The 21,320-nt window shown below is 47.7% G+C and overlaps 8 protein-coding genes across 8 annotated transcripts; 7 read left to right on the top strand and 1 right to left on the bottom strand.

The window, feature by feature from the left end:
• Window positions 1-715: 715 nt before the first annotated feature.
• BJ212DRAFT_478951 (glycoside hydrolase family 18 protein) lies at window positions 716-2,720 on the top strand. Its single transcript, XM_041343307.1, has 5 exons — window positions 716-1,156; window positions 1,223-1,310; window positions 1,364-1,509; window positions 1,563-2,208; window positions 2,271-2,720. Exons 1-5 carry the CDS (start codon window positions 930-932, stop codon window positions 2,442-2,444), a joined length of 1,281 nt encoding a protein of 426 aa, XP_041190497.1. The 5' UTR covers window positions 716-929; the 3' UTR covers window positions 2,445-2,720.
• A 765-nt stretch (window positions 2,721-3,485) lies between these two features.
• On the top strand, window positions 3,486-4,731 carry BJ212DRAFT_478854 (uncharacterized protein). Its single transcript, XM_041343306.1, has one exon. The coding sequence runs from the start codon at window positions 3,914-3,916 to the stop codon at window positions 4,559-4,561; it is 648 nt and encodes a 215-aa protein (XP_041190496.1). The 5' UTR covers window positions 3,486-3,913; the 3' UTR covers window positions 4,562-4,731.
• Window positions 4,732-5,596: 865 nt separating this feature from the next.
• BJ212DRAFT_1203129 (uncharacterized protein) lies at window positions 5,597-5,983 on the top strand (the record flags this gene model as incomplete). The annotated part of the gene is made up of 1 exon (XM_041329108.1): window positions 5,597-5,983. A coding segment is annotated over one exon (387 nt), but the record flags the coding sequence as incomplete, so codon positions are not given.
• An 835-nt stretch (window positions 5,984-6,818) lies between these two features.
• BJ212DRAFT_1448276 (kinase-like domain-containing protein) lies at window positions 6,819-9,171 on the top strand (the record flags this gene model as incomplete). The annotated part of the gene is made up of 11 exons (XM_041338518.1): window positions 6,819-7,029; window positions 7,102-7,190; window positions 7,244-7,349; window positions 7,401-7,688; window positions 7,738-7,803; window positions 7,842-7,903; window positions 7,962-8,006; window positions 8,060-8,149; window positions 8,207-8,319; window positions 8,381-8,496; window positions 8,555-9,171. The coding sequence occupies 11 exons, from the start codon at window positions 6,819-6,821 to the stop codon at window positions 9,169-9,171; spliced, it is 1,803 nt and encodes a 600-aa protein (XP_041190494.1).
• Window positions 9,172-10,868: 1,697 nt separating this feature from the next.
• On the top strand, window positions 10,869-12,245 carry BJ212DRAFT_1520413 (uncharacterized protein; the record flags this gene model as incomplete). The annotated part of the gene is made up of 2 exons (XM_041341699.1): window positions 10,869-11,324; window positions 11,375-12,245. The coding sequence occupies 2 exons, from the start codon at window positions 10,869-10,871 to the stop codon at window positions 11,744-11,746; spliced, it is 828 nt and encodes a 275-aa protein (XP_041190493.1). The 3' UTR covers window positions 11,747-12,245.
• Window positions 12,246-13,918: 1,673 nt separating this feature from the next.
• BJ212DRAFT_478663 (uncharacterized protein) lies at window positions 13,919-17,047 on the top strand. Its single transcript, XM_041343305.1, has 7 exons — window positions 13,919-14,130; window positions 14,181-14,205; window positions 14,262-14,873; window positions 14,930-15,296; window positions 15,353-15,479; window positions 15,543-16,652; window positions 16,716-17,047. Exons 1-7 carry the CDS (start codon window positions 13,950-13,952, stop codon window positions 16,883-16,885), a joined length of 2,592 nt encoding a protein of 863 aa, XP_041190492.1. The 5' UTR covers window positions 13,919-13,949; the 3' UTR covers window positions 16,886-17,047.
• Window positions 17,048-18,382: 1,335 nt separating this feature from the next.
• BJ212DRAFT_1520411 (uncharacterized protein) lies at window positions 18,383-18,963 on the bottom strand. The gene is made up of 2 exons (XM_041341698.1): window positions 18,511-18,963; window positions 18,383-18,461 (listed from the first exon to the last, which is right to left on the bottom strand). The coding sequence occupies exon 1, from the start codon at window positions 18,861-18,863 to the stop codon at window positions 18,528-18,530; it is 336 nt and encodes a 111-aa protein (XP_041190491.1). The 5' UTR covers window positions 18,864-18,963; the 3' UTR covers window positions 18,383-18,461; window positions 18,511-18,527.
• Window positions 18,964-19,859: 896 nt separating this feature from the next.
• On the top strand, window positions 19,860-21,319 carry BJ212DRAFT_1276998 (uncharacterized protein; the record flags this gene model as incomplete). The annotated part of the gene is made up of 4 exons (XM_041331322.1): window positions 19,860-20,055; window positions 20,109-20,483; window positions 20,532-20,717; window positions 20,775-21,319. The coding sequence occupies 4 exons, from the start codon at window positions 19,860-19,862 to the stop codon at window positions 21,317-21,319; spliced, it is 1,302 nt and encodes a 433-aa protein (XP_041190490.1).
• Between the last annotated feature and the right edge of the window lies 1 nt (window position 21,320).

Raw genomic sequence — 21,320 nt, 5'->3', positions numbered from 1 at the left:
CCCCCCGCTCCTCTCTGATTACTACGTGATGTATTGCTCCGATTAAATAAGTATTACCCACTTTCTGTTTGTCCGTTCAACCCGATCTTTCCGTTCCGCGATGTCATCATTACTTTCGGCAACGAATTATTTCGTCGTCGTGGCACCTCGTGGCACGGTTTAACGAAATGCCGGTGCCACTATGATAGACTATGATGCGCACGGCCGTCGGTGATTCCTCGCGTTGGGGACCTATCTCCTTTGTACACGATATACCGGTAAACAACTGAAAAGTTTTTTGATGCGGATATTTTTGCCACGTCCTGCTCAGTGCGGCCTGCCACGTGAATTAGTCTCCATAGGCAGAAGTTGTACGTTCCTTCGTTCTTGTGTTATGAATTCAGCACTTAAAAAAGTTTACCTTGATCACTGCTTCACTGTGGCTGAATATATTTCCCTGCTGAGCAGGTAGTCCTGGGTAATTTTGCCTAGCGGATCAGGCCAGTAGCGTTTAACCCCGGTCCACCCACCGAATGACAAGGAGGGCATAAAGACCATACGTTCTTTGACTGACATTGTACGTTTTTCAGGCAATGTTATGAGATGGGATTTGAACTGATCCACCAGTAATTCCGTGTAGAGTATTGTCATATATTTTACGCTATGAAGTCGCTGTTTCTGGATCCTCGTACATAAATCCTCGCATATTGTGTCGGCCGTCATCTTCTCTCGAAAACATCGGGAAACCAAATTGTGATAACCGAGGACCGCTTCCATGGTACAGACCCATACCGCAAGATCGCAATTGATGCCAATCGCATATATTAACTATCTGGCTTCCAACGCAACAACTTCTAAACCTAGTTCGATTTTGGTTTCACTCAGGCGGGCGGAAAAGCTATAAGAAGCCGTCACGATTACAATTCCCTAAGTCTCTCAAGCATCTCGTCATGCTATCTACCCTCGTTTTACCTCTTTTTGCCTTGTCCGTTGTAAGCGCGAACCCGTTTGCCGCCCATTCCAACACTGCCGCCCATTCCATTGCCGCTCGTTCTATTGCTGCGCGTTCCACCACACCCATCGCAGCAGCCTGGTACGCCGGATGGCACGCCACTGAAGGGTTTCCGCTCTCTTCAATTAGCTGGGAGAAGTACAACACACTATACTACTCATTTGCGTAAGTTGCCTGTCTCCGATAAACTTCGATGAGGCGATTCACGTGATCATGTTTTTTCTCTCTTAGAGAGACAACTCAGGATGTCACCAATCTGAGCTTGGTAGGCTCCGATGGCGAGTTGCTTCCTCAGTTCGTCTCTGAGGCCCATGCACATGTAAGCAAATAAGAATTTATCGCTCCTACAGTCAATGTCTAACCCATGCGCAGGGTGTTGAGGCCCATGTTGCTGTCGGAGGCTGGACTGGGAGTATTTGGTTCTCTTCCAACCTTGCCACTGCCAAAAATCGGACGGCATTTGTCCAGACTGTTGCAAAATTTGCTTCACAGTACAATCTCGACGGCATCCAGTTTGAGTAGGTTGATTCTTGTAACTCCGACACTATGTGCTGGCCCTGATTTTCAATAGCTGGGAGTACCCAAACCATCAGGGAATCGGCTGCAACACCCTTAGCGCGAATGACACGGCAAACTTCCTCGCATTCCTCCAAGAGCTTCGCCGAAACCCAGTAGCAGCAAAACTCACCCTCTCGGCTGCCGTGTCTCTCGTACCCTTCAATGATGCTACTGGAAATCCTTCTCCTGATGTCAGTGGGTTTGCGAAGGTACTCGATTACATCGCTGTGATGAATTACGACGTCTGGGGCTCTTGGCTCCAGAATGTGGGGCCCAACTCACCATTGAACGACACCTGCACTACATCCGCGCAACAACAGGGTTCTGGTGTTTCTGCAGTCAAGGCTTGGACGAATGCAGGGATGCCAGTCAACAAGATCGTGCTCGGCGTTCCTGCCTATGGTCACTCGTTCGCCGTCGCCCCCTCTGACGCCTTCGCACCTGGCAAGAAGGAACTAGTTGCATACCCCTCCTTCAACGCCTCGAACCAGCCCTTGGGCGATACATGGGATAACACTGGTTCTGTTGATGCCTGTGGCGTTTACGAGGGCCCAGGTGGCAGTTTCGACTTCTGGGGCCTCATTGACGGCGGTTTCCTTACCAAAGAAGGCAAGGTTGCTGGTGGCATCTACTACAGATACGACACCTGCAGTCAGACGGTAAATATATATATATATATATCCACCCTGAAGGAGGAGTGCTCAATTCATTACTTTTACAGCCGTATGTGTACAATGAGACCTCACAAATTATGGTCTCCTTCGACAATGTCGAATCGTATGCTGCCAAGGGCAAGTATATTAAGAACACCGGACTGCGCGGTTTCGCGATGTGGGAAGCTGGTGGTGATTATAACAACATGCTCCTCGACTCTATCATCAATGCTGCTCGGTGATAGATACGTCGCCGTTGTTTAAAGACCGAAACAACCCTACCGGCGAATCACACTCATTAGTGTATCATTATATTCTTTACATATTTTATTGCTATTAGGCTCGTTGCCAGGAAAAAGGGATAAAAGATTCCCTTCATTCACGGCGCCGCTGTATCATTGGCTGCGACGCTTTTATCCTCTCGTTTTTTTCAACCCTACAATGTTTATATAAGTAACTCGCTTGATCATAAATTAGTCCTTAAGTGAGTACCGAATCACATTCTGGAGGCAACTATTCACCCTCCGAATTTACGTGGAAATATAAAGAGGGTACGAGCATAAATCAAGCAAATCATTCGTCGTCAAGTCTTAGATAACAACAGACACGGGGCAAGTGGCTGAAAGGGATGCGCATAGTAGCATTGGGAAATAGATGTGACCATCGAAAGGACATTTCCAAATGAATACATTATAAATATCATTGCGAACAAAGCACAATCACTGAATCATTTTCTTTCCTGGAACGATTTCAGTAGCACACACCTTCAGGTTCCTGGCCCTCTTGGTCCTTTTTAGTAAACTTTCCAGACACCGAAAATTTTTGTATGACGTGTCTTCAGCTTCCGAAGTTGGTACGAAACGTATAAAGCACGAACGAATTCTTGAACGAATGAAGGTGGAGGATATCGAGCTCGTAGACTCGTAGTGGTGCTAAGCGTAGACGCCCTTGTTGCGTGTGGGGGCTTCAAGGTCTCATAATCTCTTGACACCTCCACGCACATTAATAGAGCGGAGCAGGTGCGTGAAGGGGGTTGGCTGGAGATGTCTCTTAGTCAATTTGTCAAAGATAGACCCATACTTGGACAGTCTGACTAGGAGATCATTCACCTCGAGCTGCGGATGCGAACATACTAGTAGCGCAACTAGGGTATCGGACTGGCCATTGTCTCAGGCAGGCATCTGTGACTGTGCATTGATGATGAGTCGTGACGGTGATAATCAATCATTAATGCATTAGGCCTGGTCAATGATAACAATCAATTTGAAAAGCAACTTATCGTCGGGCCGTAGACGACATGTTTTCAAACTCCGTCGTAAAACGCGTTGACCATATACGAACGCGTCTCCACGTGACTCATACGCTCTTGACTGTTTACCGCCATGTCCTCCGCATATAAGTGGTCGGTCTCTCCTCCTCCCAGCCTCCCAGCAAAGCTTCGGAGGAAAAGTTCCTCAGCCTCTATCAATGCGCCTTCTTTATGCGAGCCGGATGACAATGGTCTAGATTCTCCGTCACCCGTGACATCTCCGTTACCCTCGTCATCACCACTTTCGACGCCGATACGCTCATCCCCTCCAAAGTACATCGCCACTCGTTATTCGCATTCGCGTTCACAATTTCAAATTCATATGAAGAATCTCACCTGGAGTTTGATGATGCGCCAGGTTCACCAACGCCTTTCTACCATCGGAGTCGCACTTCCAAGTATATGACACACCAGCAGGTGTCCGACAAGTACGGAAGTTATCCAGACAGTGATGATGAGATGGTGGATTCCGAGCCTTATCGTGGCGATGACTTACTCGCTTGGCTTGGCCCGCCTTATCCGGCACGTGATGTACCGGAAGACGTTGGGTGCGACCCCGAAAGCATGGATATTCATCTGCGCCGGACATTCTTTGCTACATCCTCCGAACGTGGTCGCTGGCTGAGCAGTCCAGTCATACCTCGAACGTACAATGCCAAGTCGTTTACGTCCAGTCCAATACGCCCCCACAGGGGGCATTCAACCCCTGTGAAAAGCAATACTCGAGACGTGAAGTCCCCTTTGTTGGAATTCCGTGATTTTGTCCGAAGGCAATCGACGAGTGGAGTAAAGGATGATCCGTCAAGCTCCCCATTTCTTGCAGCCAGCGACAGCAATGATATCGAGGACTATCGTAGTCTTTCGCCCCTTCCTCCGTCATCTCCACCTACGTCCCCGATGTCACTGGCACCGTCGCAGCCGGACGATTGTGCATTAATCGATGATGATATTGTCCTCGACGACGATTGCAATTCAGATGACGTGAGTTCTTTAATTCCGGTATCTCAATCCGTTTCCTTGCGATTGAATATGTGTATGCGTGCTGTGTAGTTGGATCCCAAGCAGCAAAACAGCCATTCAGCAAACATCACGCCACGTGACGTTCCTACCTCCGACTCCGAGGGTCCCTTACTATTAGCCTCGGAACATGCGTCAAACGCAGCCTCAATCGCGTGCCCCTCTTCCTGTACGAACGAGGCAACCCATCAGCCTCTTAAACTTTCCCTCACTGTGCCTGCCCACATTAACACTATTACCCCGACTTCCACCACTGAGATCGAGCCTTCGCGATCGTATCCGCATTCGCCTACAAACACGCTACTAGGGCTTAGTGCATACACTAATATTCCGTCCGCCATCACTCACCCACCTCACTTGAGTGAAGAAGAAATGGGGCTTGCAGCCAGAAATACGACATCTACTGGTGTGGTCGACGCACAAGTCGATCAATGCGACAACGCTACTTCGCAGTCTATGCAAATTCGCGTTTCGAGTGTCGCTGTAGTATCAACAGGCATGAATCCGGTTGACCCACTCCTTACCACCTCTACCGTCATCCCACATTCTCCTTTGAAGACGGTGAAGAAGCCACGACTGAGTTTTAGTGACGAGGAGTTCGTGCAGGGGAGCAGCGTGTCACAGCCGCAGCCTCAGACTGCACGTAGGAGCAGCATGTCGTGTCCCAATTCTCCAGACAAAGGCGTCGGTTTGACGAAAGAGCCATCAAGGCCCCAGCCTGAGCCCAAGCTAAAACAAGGACTGAAGCGGGAGGACTCCGTTTCATCTGTTGCGCCTGCACAGAAGAAGCCTCGGCTTTCAGAGGATGTGGACCGTGATACGGACCAGGGACCCAGGCGCAAACAACGACAGCATAAAACTTCCTCGAGTGCGAAGGAGAAAATTACAGTTGGCAAATCACGGTCACGATCCCGCTCGTGTCTCAAATCAAAACCTTCTGAAGAGGATTTGCGCACACAAGTTACTCGCATTTGTGACGAGCCTCAATCACACAATGGTTCCGAGCTTTCCACGACGAAGGCCGAAAATTCCTCCACTGCGCCGGCACTCCTTGATCCAGAGCAAGTTGAGCTTACAGGCATGCTTGTAGAGGCTCTCACCACATCGCGTGCCTCGTCTATGGACCCGCTTGCTCTTCACACTGTCATTACAAAAATGCACCCTCATCTCAAAACAAAACACAATAAAAAAGAGTGGCTTAACATCATTCCAGCCATGCTTGAAGCGGGGCGCGAGCGATGCGGAATGTTCGAAAAGGTTCAAAGTAGTGGGACGGACGGGGCAAAGCAGGCCAGGTGGTTCTATGTCTCTGAGAAGGACGAAGACCGTGAGCGTGCGGAGCTACTGGAGGAGCTTATGCCAAAGCAGAAAAGGAACGAGACGAAGAAGTTCAAGCATTATTATTATCCCCCACTGCAGAAGGTTTCGAGGTGGGACTCAGAAGATGCGATTTGACATGCTCTACTTGGGGAGTGGTTTCTTAAATCTTTGCGCGACACTTTCGATCTCCAGCGTTTGATCTGGACCCTCGTGGTTACTGATCTTTTTACCTCAGTTTGTTGATGTTCAGACCTCCCCTCCTATTAGTGCCCTCGATCGCGGTTTTTTTGTCGCATTATGACTGTAGCCCCACCACTTATCTACGATGACGAAGAAACACTAATTTGTTTCTTGAGATCAGTCCCCTGGCCTAGACTCGAAGTCTAAGATAAAAAAAAGGGCAGTGCGAGCCTATGCGAGGTCCTAGTTTGCCTTGAATTCAATTGAAAATTCGGACACCGCTTTTAGTCGCGTAATTGAGTTGGGCACGTGTTATGCTTTTGTCGCGTCGTCTGAGTAAACTGGGGTCATTAATATCGCACCCGCGTGAAAGCCACCGTCTAACGGTTTGCGCTGCTTTGTGCTTGAACTTGATCCTTTTGCGCAAAAAAACTCGTTTCCGTGGAATTCTCTTTTCCTATCTTTCTCCTTCTAACGACGACGACGGCCAAAGCATCATCAAAGCGCGTCCGCTTACGCACGTTTCCTTGGTTTTCCGCTTCTAATTCGAGGACTTTGTTGGTTTTTATCGCTTGTAGCCCTTTGTTGCTGTGGGTGCTCAGACGAGTGAAGCAATTCTTCAAAGATACCACTCACAGGAAACTCATTGACAGCCTATATAAACTTGCTTTTCGAACCTACCTTCTCAAACACCCCTCACTCAACACGTAAATCGAAGAGCAAACAGTCTCACTAGACATCATGATCCAATCATCACCTGCAGAGATCCCTAACGAATTGATGCCCCTCGATGATTCTATGGTCGAAGAGAACGCAACAAGCTACCCAATCCACCCAGCACGCGTCTCAACCGAATTCTGCAAATACCAATAGCCATCTGTGGGGCTACCTTCAGCCATGCAGCAACTTGCTTCGCCGCCTCGATCTTTGGAAAGTTCAGCCCGCAGCTTCAGTAGGAAGGGCTCCCGACAATGATATCATTCTCCCTGGGAGCAAAGTCAGTGAGTGTCTAGCGTGGCTTAGTGGCGCTTTCTAGCGCGTTCGATGCTGCATATTGACGCGTCGTGTTGTAGGCAATAAGCACTGCCGAATCACCTGGGATGGAAAGGAGGACAAAAACTCTGCAGTGACTGTTCTCGACACCTCCAGCAATGGTACTTGGGTACGCATCAGTAACGTAGCCTAATGATCACTGTTTGATGGTAAGATTTGCAGATTAACGGTGTCAAGATTGGAAAGGACAAAACCGCAGTCCTCAAGGAAGGCAATGAGATTGCTTTCGGTTCTCCCCATGCCCAACCCGGGGACCTTGAAGACTATCGTTAGTTATTTACATTCGTGTTGATCTTTCGCTTATCGACGCATTTTTCAGGATTCATTTACCGGCACACCGCCGCCGGTCCCCCGCAGGGCGGCCTTCATGCTCAATATGACATCAGCCACGAGATCGGCAAGGGGTCATTTGCAACTGTCATGAAGGCTGTGTCGCGTGCAACGGGTCAGTGGTATGCCATCAAGATCATCCAAGACCATAAGGTCAAGCGCGCCACTGCCAACAACAATGAAACGTCATTTGCGCGAGAGATCAGTATTTTGGAACGGCTCCATCATCGGAATATCTGCCAGATGAAGGAAGCCTTTTTTGAAGACAATAGTATCAGTGCGTATAATTGGCATACCCTACTAATCTAGGCTGATCAATTGTGTAGATCTCGTTCTCGAATTTGTCGATGGAGGAGATTTACTTGATTACATATTAAGAGAGGGCGGCCTTAGTATGTTATTCGGTTTGTCGACGCTTGGTGATTCTCAGGGTTATTTTCAGAGGAGCCGCTGGCTGTCCACATAATCGCGCAAGTTTGCGATGCCCTTGCAGTGAGTCAACTCGCTATGTGATACCGTAAATCCCCTGACCTCTGTCTTCCGTTCAAAGTACATCCATAGCAAGGGGATCGCGCACCGTGACCTGAAGCCCGAGGTAATGGATTTCCCTTGAAGCGGTTGATTCCATTATGAATGTCGGCTATTTAGAACGTGCTGCTAACTACGGAAAATCCCCCCACCGTCAAAGTTGCCGACTTCGGTCTCGCCAAGGTTGTCGATAGCGTCACTTTCCTCAGAGTCAGTAATCCCATTTTTGGTACCCTAACATATCACTGATGGGCCTATGCCCCGCAGACTATGTGCGGCACACCCGCATATCTCGCCCCCGAAGTTGTGACTCAGCAAAACCAGGAAGGCTATGATCACCTTGTTGACAGTTGGAGCGTTGGGGTGATCGTATTTTGCATGTTAGCATGAGACCTGCGTATACCATGCCCTTGTTTGCTGAACTGGAGGTGTTTTTCACAGGTTTACATTGTCAAGCCCCTTCATCGAAGACGAGAATCAGCGTGATCTCAAGGTCAGGATCGCAGGACGCACGATTCAGTGGAGCACTTTAGATAATGTAGATGTTTCTCCGCTGGGTATGCTTTCCCTACCAATTTTTGCAACACGCTGATTTACGGGTGTGCGATCGAATAGCAAGGAACTTCATTGAGAGGTTGCTCGAGCATGACCCTCGGGATCGTATGTCTCTGAGCGCAGCCTGCACTCACCCATGGCTTGCCGACGTTCCAACACTCTCCCATCTTCAGCCTCGCGCTATTACCGATTCCTCCGTCGCATCTATCCAAGATGGTGCTTCCTGCGTCTCCTCGCTCGACGAAGATGCAGAGATGACTGATGGCTCAAGCGAACCCACGGTAACCGAGGGTCTCAACAAACTCCATCTGCGCCAACAATCTGCCCGTGCGCCCCTCAATCAAGAAATCACAAATGGCGTGCGAAATGGGAAGCGCAAGTTGGACCCACAAAGCCCTCTACCGGATATAGACATCGAGAATGGGAATCTGAAAAAGCCACGGCGGGTACCGGAAGCGAATGGCCCCACTACGCGCACCAGAGCCGCAAAGGGACGGGGGCGTGGAGGTGCTTCGTCGCCACTGGCGCGGTTGCAGGAAGCAGCAGTTGGGATGGTCGTGGAGGAGGAGCATCTAGAGGACGACGAGGACGTGGAGGAAGCTACCGGTGCTGTATCACACGCTCCACCGAGAAAATCTGCTCGCGTGTCTCCCAAAAGGGGAGGACGCCGGGGGTAAGAAGGTGAATGTGTGTAATATCTTATGCTTGGTTTATTGGTTTCCTCTCGTCCCATTTGTATTGCCAGCGCTTATCCCTTGTCCCCCCACTCGCTATGTAACCTCAGTAACTCACATTCGTTAATTTACTGCTATATTCTATCGATACTCATTCATTTGCTATGAGAATGCTATTAAAAGTTGTCCATTTTCCGTTTAATCGTCGAGTCCTCAGATGTTCTAGAATCAATATACAGCAAGTGTAACACTGCTATGAAGTGCCCATGTGAAGCACGCCGTGATACATGATAACCACGGGCCATCAAACCAAAATAAACGCGTGGCTGTAGCTTATTGTCCTCCCTTGATAGCATGACGAGAATTTGGGACGTACAAAAGTGATAAATGGTGGGCCACTTCAATACTTGAATATCTAAACCGAGCGTAACAGCAGACCACACATGTCCGTAAAAAACGTGCTGTGGATGATAGACGATAATGTTATGAGCGAGTTCATTAATATTGTCGAGGATGGCGAGGGCGAAGCAAAGATAGGTTCCAAACACGACGACAAGAAACGGTTCCGAAAGCGTTGCGAGAATGGTCAGTGAGTCTGCCAAAGACCTCACTGTTGGCACCGCACATGAGAAAGTAGTAGTCATACGTGTCGCATGAAGGGTACCTGCTTCCATGGGCCGAGTCAAAATACCGCGCATCTTCAAATGTAGGTTATCGTGTCTTTATCCAAAGATACCCCAAAGTGAACCAAAGTACCCCCAGTGCGTCATGATGCCAGTAGTATTTGCAGACCAGTCAATAGGACCTAGTAAGTTGAGTTGTCTCTGCAACTCGATAGCGACGGCCCCGAGCAGTGCCTGCGATATTTTAGACCCTGAAGACGCTAATAGCAATGAGCGTTGTAATTGGCATGGGGCATAAGGATCTTACGACGCGGAAAGGCAGCCACTTACACATCTATGGTGGCGTCTTGAGCCTCTTAAAGACCTTTCAAACAGAGATTCCTTAAAGAACTCTAGTCACTTGAGATGATAATGAAAAACTGAATGACATACCTTGCTAAGGAGTACTTCAGCTTTTCTGCTGGTGCGATCGCGTCCACGACAGACATACTACTTGCTGAGAAGTCCGAATCTCCGAGTCCAACTTAGTCCTCCTCAAGAAATCGCCAATACCGTTTAACACGTAACGCATTTTGATTATCAGAAGTTGTTCAGAAATCCTGCTGATACTGAGTTTGATTAACACTGCCCATGACCAGGGTTAGCCAAGCAAGTTGGTCCAATATCATTCTGATGTGCTGGGCGGATCGCAGTAGCGGCGAACCCATCTTTGGTCTGTCCTTTAGTAGAATTCATCTTATTCTGATGCACCTTACTGGCACAATGTTCTTGAGGCTCGGAGGAATGATGGTATTGCCGTAGGTCGCATGATGGCTGCGTGAGCGAAAGCGCCCGGCACCGCCTGTAGCGGTAGAACCGCAGATAGATAGCAAAACAATAGCAAAAAGAAGTTACGACGTTACTTGTGTAAACTGCTTTTGGGATGCACCATGTGTTCAGGATGGACTTACTATTTGATAACATAACCGTACGTAAGTGCCGTTCAGACTAATCGGATAACAACGTCCACTGCTCTTCAAATTACCCTTGCCACCATGATCAATTCAACTTGTTCAAGTCGAAGCCGTTCACCCTACCATGTTCTTTTCCTCAAGCTCCAGGCCGTACAGACCATTGAGTCTGACACCACAAGAAGTCATCGACTCTGAGAATGATGACGACCACAAAGCAAAGCTGCATAAGACTTCGCGAGCTGTGCTCCATTGGCCTCTTGTCGTCGTAATCCTCTGCACCTTCATCAATCTGTTGCTGGTCTCTACCCCTGCTTTTCTCCAAGGCTCTTCAGTGTCTCCAGACGAACTCATCACTCGAAAGAATGTCCACCTTCTTCGTCGTCCTTCTCAATATATACGATTTGACGAGATTGAACGGACGTCGCCTCCTATTCTGAGAGAGTTCACAAATTTCCCCATGTCTGTTAGTTTGGTGGATCATTCTGCGCCAAGTCATGTTTTCAATGACTATCTTGCGATGCGCACGACACGTACTGGCACAATCTCACCTGATGACCGCAAAGTACATGTTACACAAACTGTCGGTTTATCTTCTATTTTTATGTGTTCTATAGACTGATGGAACAGAAGGTTTCAACGATATTTCAATTCAGGGCGATTGACTGGGGCATGGAAATTTGCGAATTGCACGTTGCACTTCCGCCTGTGGACCGATCAACTACACTTGAATTATACCGTCTTAATGCCACTGTACCGGTTGATATTTCAACCCTGTCGTTTAACGTCCGACCGCCGCGAGTCGCGAAACTTGGTAACATAATGCCAGGGAAAGACAGCTTGGACTGGCACAGAAAACTTTCTTGTGCGATGGACGACGTCCTTGTTTTTGAGTTAGCATGTTCGGAGGACGAACCAAGCGGTAGCTGCGATATACGATGGTGGCAGTCTCACGAGAAGACTGCACCTGGTCAGTACTTCATTACTCTCCATGAGATTCGCTGACAGCATAACTGGACCTCTAGCTGTTTATATGATCCAGCGCTCTACTGCATAATTTTCCTCGGATTTTGGACATCGAGACGAACCATTTGGTTTATTTAACAGGTTTCGGCATCCGGTTACAATCCTATGCAATTCCACTTGCTATCAGTCATCTTACTCGTGTACTATCCCTTGCGGTGCAATCGGCACCCCACAGAGGTCGGCAGTCACGCAGACGTCACTGTAAGTCATATCATGCGTTTCATAAGTCATCTCAGCAGTCAAGCAAGAGCGCAAGTTCAGTTAGTATTCGGCGTGACTGAGCAAATACAGCATTTACTAGTAGACATGTTTAAGTACGAGGCTGACCATTAGTGCTGTAGTTGTAAAACTGAGGCGATGTATAGCGAGACCATGTATATTATATGGATGAGGTTATCTATGCAAGTTCGATGATGATTAGCCCCAATTGCAATTATCAGCCTGAATGCATGATGTATTTATGTAGGGTCGGACGAACCTTGCAGCTTTCCTCGTCTAACGTTGCTGGACAGTCTGGAATTTAGCTTTTCTCAAACTCTAGCACAAAAATCGCAATATGATCGGTGTCAATATTGAACTTGTCAACAACTGCCCTGGGATACCCTCTGTCAAAAACTTGTCCAAAACTTGGTGGGGAGTTTTTCACGGAATACCAGCTTCGACATGGACTCAACTCTTTATCCGTCTTACCAAACGACATTCCAAGTGCAACACATGGCTGTATATTCTGTAAAATGCCTCATACCTTCGTTGTCGCAAAATTGATACCCGAGTAACATGATAACAAACCTGTGTCAACTCATCATGTGTTGATCTCTTCCATTCATTCTGCCAGAACGTAACCTTGCTCCTGGATTCTCAGGCGGTCACTTATTCTCTTCAAAGCCACTCATTAAGTACACTAGAAGTACTCATGGTTCTTATCGATCGTCACTGCATCAGCGGCCACTGTGGTCTCAACATTGCAAATGGACTAATGGGCGTCTTTCTTTGGTCTAAAGTTGCGGTGCTGCTGAGCGCCTAGGCTTACATTTTCCACCCCCAGATGATGGAACCCCTTCACTGTCACTGTTTTTCAGGCTATTCAAGCAATATCTCAAGCTTCAGGTCATTTGGATCATCGATCATCTACAATAGGCGCCAATGCAGGGTCTCAGCGTTACAAATAGGCCAATGGGCATATGACGCTATCGGAGTAGCCGCCAGTCTTATCGAACATCTACAATATGATATAGGCACCAATGCAGGGTCTCAGCGTTACAAGTAGGCTAACGGGCGCAACTTCTCGGGCGGTTATTCTCTTCAAGGTCACTCATTGGATAAGTACTCATTAAAATTATCTAGTTCTAACGCGCATACTGCATGTGCTTCATATTAGTCCTTATCGATCAACGCAAGGTCACTCATTGGATAAGTACTCACTAAAATTATCTAGTTCTAACGCGCATACTGCATGTGCTTCATATTAGTCCTTATCGATCAACGATGTGTCCGTGCATTACGATTTCAATGTTGCAAATAGACTGATGAGCGCCTTTCCTTTGTTCAAAGTCACAGTGCTGCTGAGCGCCTAGGCTTACATTTTCCACCTCCCCATATCATGGATCCCCTTACTATCACCGTCAGCGGTATCGCTATTTTTCAGGCCATTCAAGCAATAGTGGAAGCTGCAGCTCTTCTGCGTAATTATATTATTCGTGTGAAGAACGCTGACTCGTCCTATCGGAGTTTGCTGCATGAGTTCGATTCAATCCTTGGAGTCCTGACCACGGTCATGATGATCGAGAAAGATACCTCTCTTTCAGACGATCTCCAGTCTTCACTTTCGCGACTGATATCCGAAGATGGGCCAGTGACGAAGTTGAAGAAGGAACTGAAGAAACTTCAACTAAATGAGGAGGAGAGGAAGAACATGCGCGCCATATCCCAACTTTTTTGGCCATTCAGGGAAAAAGAAGCAGAACGGATTGCTGAGAAATTGAGAGGCTATTATCGCGACATCACAATAATTCTAACAATAGACTCGCGGTGAGTTGACTCGCTCGTGATGATTGCTAATACTAACGCAGTGCCAGGAAAATCCTCAAGGACGTCGATCAAACAGTCAAGGAATTAAAGATGACGCAAGAAGCGCACAAGAAAGGTAAACGGCTTACCGTCAGCTACTTTCTCATCTCATTCAATGTGTATAGATGAGGAACGTCGGAAGTTCCTTAAATGGATGAACCCTGGGTCTTGTATTGAGAAGCACAATGCCTCTTCTCGTCAACGCAACCCCAAGATCGGTCATTGGATTTTCGACGCCAAAGAGTATAAGGACTGGAATAATTCGGATTACGCGTTTCTATGGTTGAATGGCCAGCGTGAGTTGTATCATTCACCATTATATGCAGGTCGTTGACACTCGCAACAGCTGGACATGGAAAGACAATCCTAGCGTGGGTTCAGACTCATCTGAAGAGTTGTTAGAGAGCTCCAATTAACTTCTGAACAGTTCTTCCATTATCAACAAAATTCGGGATAGCGGTAAAAAAGAGCCACAGACGCTCAGTTACTTCTATTGCAATTTTCAAGACGACAGGACAACAAACGCGGCTGCAGTATTCCGCTCCTTGATTGTTCAGCTACTTCAACAATCTGAGCGCGACTGGATCACACAGATAGACAAGCAGCAAGAATCGAAACCAAAAGGGGGCCTTGTTTCTCTGCGAAAACTCTGGCAGCAAAACTATGATGCAAAGCCTCATCCCACAGATCTGGAGTTGCTACGAAAGCTTCTTGTTGAAGCGTCTGCACTAGTTTATCGACCGGTCCTCGTGATTGACGCCTTGGACGAATGCAAGGACTACCCCGACCTGATCAGACATCTTGAAAAACTTCCTGAAGATGCTCGACTACGGCTTTTCGTCACCAGTAGAAGCATGCCAGACGTCCAAGACGCCTTTCATGACCTCTTCAAATTGTCGCTGAAGGACAACGCAGGACAAATGGAAGACATGCGCATGCACATTAAGGGGCAGCTAGAGAATCAGAAGCATTTGTCACAGCTATCCGACGCGCTGAAGAAGACAATTTTGAAGAAATTGTTGGAAAAGGCCGAGGGCATGTGAGTAAAGCAAATTCCGCTCTCTCCTTGGAAATTGATCATATGATTGCATGCAGGTTTCGCTGGGTTCAGTGTCAACTGGACGAAATCGTGGCTTACAACAAACTTGTCGATATTGAGGCAACCCTCGATAACGTTCCAGCTGGACTTTACGAGACGTATGATAGGATTATTCAGGCTATCAAACAGAGAGGGCCAAGGGATGACCAAATTGCTCACAGTTGTTTGCTTTGGCTGGCCGGCGTGTTCACCCCGTTGACACTTGATCAGCTCAAGGAAGCGATGATGATTGAAGTCGGACAATCAGAGCTTAATCCGGACCTTGGCGTTATGAACCCTATGGATATCTTGGCTGCATGCGGAAGCCTCGTGGACTACAATGAGAAAACTAGGGTCGTTACTCTATTTCATAATAGTGTCAAAGTATGATGTATCAACCTTTTTCATACTGCTCGCCGGCTGATGCGCCTTGCAACCAGGAATACTTGATCACCCGCCCTAATAGCATCTTCAAATCGATCTCAGACATGCACACACGGATCTGCAAGCTCTTGATTACGTATGTGTTATACGACTTTGTCTTTGTGGATGAGATATGTGCAAAAGGTGTGATACTATCTTTTACGTATATGAGCTAAGAGACTAATGTTTGGATATGTGAACATCCAGCTATACGACGCCGTTCACAATCGTCACCTCGTGACGGTGTCAGCGAAGACCATCCGTTGCTGAGCTATGCAATTCAAGGATGGAAGCACCTTAGTCATGTTTCGGATGAAGATCCTGGCGTTATGACCGCCCTATCACGACTGAACTCAAAGTTTCTTCGAAACAATGAGAAACATCCTGTGCTTGCTCCAGGCGAATTTGAGTATAAACCTAGGGGATTAGATGTCGCTGTAACTTCGCCCTCACTTCTATTCATCCTGCTTGAGCATGGCAAGCCGTGGATGGTCGAACCTTTCGTCGAGCAGTGCCCACATCTACTGCACATGAATATTGCCCCTGATTGGGGTTCTCCCTTGATTTTCGTCATAGCCAAGAACCCTGACTGCCTCAGTATTCTCCTGAAGTTCGGCGTCGATCTCAAGAAGTCTTCTTCGTTCAAACCTGGTTTATATGGCCAATATACTTGTAGCAGCTCCCATACGCCAATTTCGTGGGCAGCTGTGACTGGAAGCGAAGTCGCCGTGGATTTCTTGCTGTCACGGACGGAGGTCAAGCTACCTGACGATATTATGTACATGGCTGTGAAGGTGGACAAACCGTCGCACGAATCTATCCGCAAATTTCGTGAACGCGGTGCGAATGTCGATTTCAAAGTCAATGGTTCTACCCCTATTCATCATTTCCTCTCCACACATGGGTCATCCAATGACGAAAGCCAATTGCTACCCGTCGTAAAAGCGCTCGTTGAACCGTCTTGTAATCTTTCTTTGCAGGACCGGACTGCTAGAACAGTGCTACACATTGCTCTTGATGCGCGTCTGGAAAAGATTGTCGCATACCTTCTCCAGCAAAACGCAGGACTGTCAGCAACGGCGGCTCTCGATCCAGACATGTGGAGATGGGCTACGAATAAGACGTGGTTTCCCAACTTGGTTCGAGCAGCGGCTCTTGCTGCTGATCAGCTGCACACCAGAATTATGGGGAATGTTGTTCATGAGACAACGGAGTCGAAACGCATCAAGTTTTCAGTTGCAGCCACTGCCGACCGCAACAACGCTGATCCAGTTTGTGCTATCGTTATTTCAGCCATATTCAATAGCGAACTGTCAAGTGAGTGGCCGCTTTCACCCAACCGGATAATTTACTGATTAGCGAAGGCGACAATTACATCAGCGCCAACCTTCCATATTGTGATCAGTCACTTCAAAAGGTCCAAGACTTCCCGAAAGATGATTCCCCCAGACTCGAGTTCAGATTTACATGGCAGAGAGGGCAGCGTGTGTCTAGTCGCTTGTTCGACTACTATCAGGGAGATAAAGTTACCAGGATGCTACAGCAGTTAAGGAAAGGCAAAGACCCGACTGGCACCTCCCTTTTTCTTCAGATGTCCAAAAACAAGTGGAACACCAAAGTCTTTGAACTTGGGATCGGGTTCACGCTTGATATCTACAGAGGTCCTTTACCCCCGACTCGCAGGAGGGCTTTCACGGTGATGAGCGATGATCACTCACACGGCAGTGTTAGTGACATTTAAGGTAGGTTTTAATGTTGTTCAATAATTTTCAGTTGAGACTAACGCACTTCAGATTCGATGATCAAGTCAATTGAATAATGCTCGAGTGGGATGGCCGTTATGCTTCCTTGTATGCACATGAACTTAGCATTTAAAGAGTGCAACTCACCTTAAACAACGCATCTTAACACCGTAGTTCAGCGAAATGACCGTGCCTGACATTAGCAAACTCAGTTTCTATGTTCTACTCTTGTCAGTTACCTTCGCACAGATCCTAGTGGTCAGTACTGCAGAGAACAACCTGGATTCCGACGATCCGGATGGTGGCATTAGTAAACAGGTCCTGGCGATTATGTGGAGCAAGACTGACGAGCTTCTAGTGTTGGATCAACTTTTGAAACCTAAATACTATTATACAGCTAGAGGGTTGAAAGTTGACGCAAAGAAGAACGGATCAACACATGTCATTGCAGGTGACATTGGGGAGTAAAAGATATGTTCGCGCACACGGGATTGTTTGTTTATACTGAATGCATTACGTGCCTCTCGAGATCTTCTGTTACTCTGTTCATTACCCATGTACAGTGATCCTGATCGGACCACTTGGTGGTACTTTTATGAATTTTCGATGATCTTGCAAGGCATAATTTGTCGTAGTAACTTCAGACTCCAAGTTCAGCACGAGGCCTGCGTGTGCGGCAGCGTGTGGGCCATGCCTTCGTCATCGTTGTCATTAACACACGCAGGAGTTGTTTCGAGAGTGCGCTGACGAGAATTTCGTGAACCGAGGATCAGGTACGAGCAACACAATATGATACACATTCCTCGTCTCAACGATAAGGAAGTGGCAGAAGACAGCTTTAAAACACAGCTAGAAAATGTACACATGCTGAGATAAACATTAATGAATGAAACATGCCAGGAATTTGAGAGAAAGCTCACGTAGCACTTCCATTGCAGACTGAGCGTTGAATTTTACAAGCCACCGTGGAGATTCGGGGATAAACCAAATCAACAAGACTTGTATCATGGATGAAACACTTGAAACGCAGAAGGAATTCTCCACGCTCAACTGCTCGAGACAGTGAAGGTGCCATAAGTCTGCAAAGACGACCACCTTGGTGTTTTGTTTCAAATGACAACAACGCACGCTCCATGCCGCGATACGTGGGGCAACTGGGGAGCTGGAATGAAATTGGATCTTGTGATGAGAAAATCTTACAAGATACTCCAAAGGTACCTGAAGCATGATAATGAGAACACGCCCTCATAAAATCACTAAAACAGCCCGCCATAACGGGTTGTACGATGAAGTTAATTTAACACGATGGGAAGGATATGCAATCTCAGCGATAAGGAGTGGGGCTGCAGTCGTTGCGAATGTTTGACCAAAACCGACCAAGAAACTGCACAAACATGTCAGGATGACTCGCAGTGCCAGTATCTCTCGCCCACTGGACTCCGATGAACATCTACAAAGAACTACTGGCAGTCTGGGTCACAGTGGAGGCAATTATCAAATTTGCACCAAAGATAATTGAGAAGCACCGACCCAGGCCATCAGCCATGTAAGGTGCGAACGGGTAAGCACTCAAGGCACCGATATTCTGAGGTTGTCCATTAGCTTTATTAAATAGCAGCAAGAAATCCGAGTTGTCTCTTGTGAAATACACGCAGGTGTTCCTGTACCATAGTGTTGAATGTAGCAGGTGAGTGTAGGTTGCCGCAGCGGGACCAGAAGCCATGCTTCGTTGTGAAGTTGAGGGAGGGAGATGCTTCGAGGATAGTGACTTCACATCCGAGATCATCTGTTTTAAGTCCTATGGAAGAATTCAGGGTGAACGGATATGTGACCATCATGGTGAGGCGGTAAGTTTATCTGCGCCTGACACAAATCATGAGTAAAAACGAGCGGGTAACACCTGGAATCTAAGCATGTTCAGGCCAGAGAAATCCTTGAGCTTCGGTATGTGAAACTTAGGGTGAATTGAAGACTAAGTTAACAGAATTTTTTGAAGTGTACGTCCTGTTGGCATCGAATTTTAGTCCTTGAAATCCAGGTCTGCGAGCTGTCCTGGTGGAGTATTAAAGTCCCTGAGAGCATATATGTAAGTAGCATGGGCGACTAGGAGAGGTAAGTTTATCTGAACCCAAGTTTCAAACGTGGCGAGGAGCGTAAATAGTGATTCGTGTAGGCCAGATAAAGACTCGAGATGGCACGGCAGCACCAGGAGCACGACATCAAGAAACGAGCGAGCCACGATGCTACAGGAGTGAGTTTGATGCCGTCGTGCCTCGACTCACGCTCGAAGATCTCACAAAGCTTCACGATTTGACCCTGCAGTAGCAATAGCCAAACACCAACCAAGAAACAGAAGGTGGAAGTGTTACCGGAGGTTGTCGGGCGATACTTGAACGTTGAGGCAATCCCTGATGGACATGCAACATTTTCGTAGTCACAAGTGCTTGGTACCGGTAGCGCCGTTGCATCCTTGTTGGAGCTAGGGGATGGTGAGGATGAGGGCAAGGATGAATGATGGTTGATTTTCTTGCCCGAATTTTCCATTGTAGTCATACTCTTGATATTTGCCATCGCATTAAGCGATGCCCATCTCCAGAGTAAGAACATAAGACTTGGTCGTGGAGCTTCGAGTCGACGACGCGGGAGCGGCTCGAGTTCGGGCTGTTGTTGTTGTGACTTCGTGTGGAGAAATCAATGCACATGACTTTCACGTGACCGTGTCTGGACAAAATGTGGCACACTAGTGGTCACCAAAATCAAACCCATTTCACCAACTGCCACGATGATCAGCTCCCGCCCGACAGGTATAACATTTGAGGGCGATTACCACCATTTTACGAAGACCCCAGGCAATAGAGTGCTGAAATCACGAAGTGCACTCCAGGAAAATGTCGGTCGCCACGTACCCGTCACAGTCGATGGGAAAGCGAAGAAAGCTGCGGCGTTGCAACAAACTCCGTTTCACCTAAATACCTTGCGTGAGCTACTTTTCTTTCAAGGCTATGTTACCTGCTCTTACAAGGTACTGTAGAACCACAGAAGATCCTCAAAGGTCATGATGGAACAACCAAATCCAAGGGAAAGGAACCAGTCATACTTGCACCTTCTCGGCCTCTGGGGGACAAAACGCCCTTTCCCAACCGCATTTCTAACCATGCTACACCATTGCAAATGACAAAGCCTATCTTTGATGTCACCCCCGGTGCACTTCTTCGCCCAAGTTCCGCACGGAAACATATTAGACTTCCCCGCAGCGCCAGCAAGAGCTTTCAGACACCACTCACCGGTGGAAATCACTGGGATGTCAGTGATATAGACATTATTCCAGAGGTCGTAGCGGCGCCCAGTCAATCGATTGAAAAAGAAGACTACGATGAAATTGAGTACATGCCTCCGAAGCTACCTGGTGGGTAATTTTGACAAATGCTTTCTTCTGCTAATGTATCAACGTGAGTAGAAATGCCATACGAGCCTCCGTTTGAACTTCCGGACTATAAGGAAGTCGGGAGAGCGCTCCTCGCTCTTACCCACTCCTACCCGATCGACGATATACCGACACATCTTATAATCACGGAATTCACGGCAGCTGAATCTGACGACAAATTCTTCGCCCTAAACGAGTTATCTCTTCCCCATCTCGGTAAGCTAATATTACACAATGTCTATTCCGATCCTGACTTCCGTCATGTACAATCAGATGATGATAGTCCATTCTCGCGGGTCAATCCTGCACCGAAGCCTGTGCCCGAGGTGACTCGAGCTCCTTCGTCATCGAAGAACATTACTCGTCCAACCCAAATTACGACGTTGAGAACTATTCGCGCTGCATCCACAGTAGCCCATTCGACTCCGGCTGATACCTCCCGTCCAAGATCTGGCCCACAAGCCGTTTCTCGTTCTGCCGTCACGCGTCTAGGTATGGCAACTTCGAAACCAGCGACCCGTCCAACATCAAGTGCCGCTGTCATGAGGGGACACACATCTAGAACGCCCTCAATGCGTGCCCCTTCGACAACTGTATCTCGAGCGCCATCTACTACCGTGATGACGAGGACGCGTCCCGCAAGTGCATTAGCCACTGGTACTGAGCCCCAAGCAGGTCCAGCAAGTGGGAAATTTGGAACACAGCCGAAGGCAAGTGCACATGTGAAGAGTAGTATGTTGACGAAGAATACAGTTCAAGGAATCGGGATTGTCTTTGGGGATAGCTGGCAGGAAGAGGAATTTAAGTTTAGCGTCTAGG

Source organism: Suillus subaureus (genome assembly GCF_016647635.1).
Source record: "Suillus subaureus strain MN1 chromosome Unknown BJ212scaffold_27, whole genome shotgun sequence".
NCBI lineage: Eukaryota > Fungi > Basidiomycota > Agaricomycetes > Boletales > Suillaceae > Suillus > Suillus subaureus.
Note: the sequence above shows the minus strand (reverse complement) of the source record. Positions and strands in the feature narration are given on the sequence as shown.

Bases quoted from the DNA above. Each gene is read 5' to 3' on its own strand.
- BJ212DRAFT_478663 (XM_041343305.1), top strand. From the start codon at position 13,950: ATGTGTATAGATGAGGAACGTCGGAAGTTCCTTAAATGGATGAACCCT. The intron at 14,131-14,180 runs GTGAGTTGTATC...CACTCGCAACAG, and splicing joins TCTATGGTTGAATGGCCAGC to CTGGACATGGAAAGACAATC. The intron at 14,206-14,261 runs GTGGGTTCAGAC...ACTTCTGAACAG, and splicing joins CATGGAAAGACAATCCTAGC to TTCTTCCATTATCAACAAAA.
- BJ212DRAFT_478854 (XM_041343306.1), top strand. From the start codon at position 3,914: ATGACACACCAGCAGGTGTCCGACAAGTACGGAAGTTATCCAGACAGT.
- BJ212DRAFT_1520411 (XM_041341698.1), bottom strand. From the start codon at position 18,863: ATGATCTCGGATGTGAAGTCACTATCCTCGAAGCATCTCCCTCCCTCA.
- BJ212DRAFT_478951 (XM_041343307.1), top strand. From the start codon at position 930: ATGCTATCTACCCTCGTTTTACCTCTTTTTGCCTTGTCCGTTGTAAGC. The intron at 1,157-1,222 runs GTAAGTTGCCTG...TTTCTCTCTTAG, and splicing joins ACACTATACTACTCATTTGC to AGAGACAACTCAGGATGTCA. The intron at 2,209-2,270 runs GTAAATATATAT...TTACTTTTACAG, and splicing joins ACGACACCTGCAGTCAGACG to CCGTATGTGTACAATGAGAC.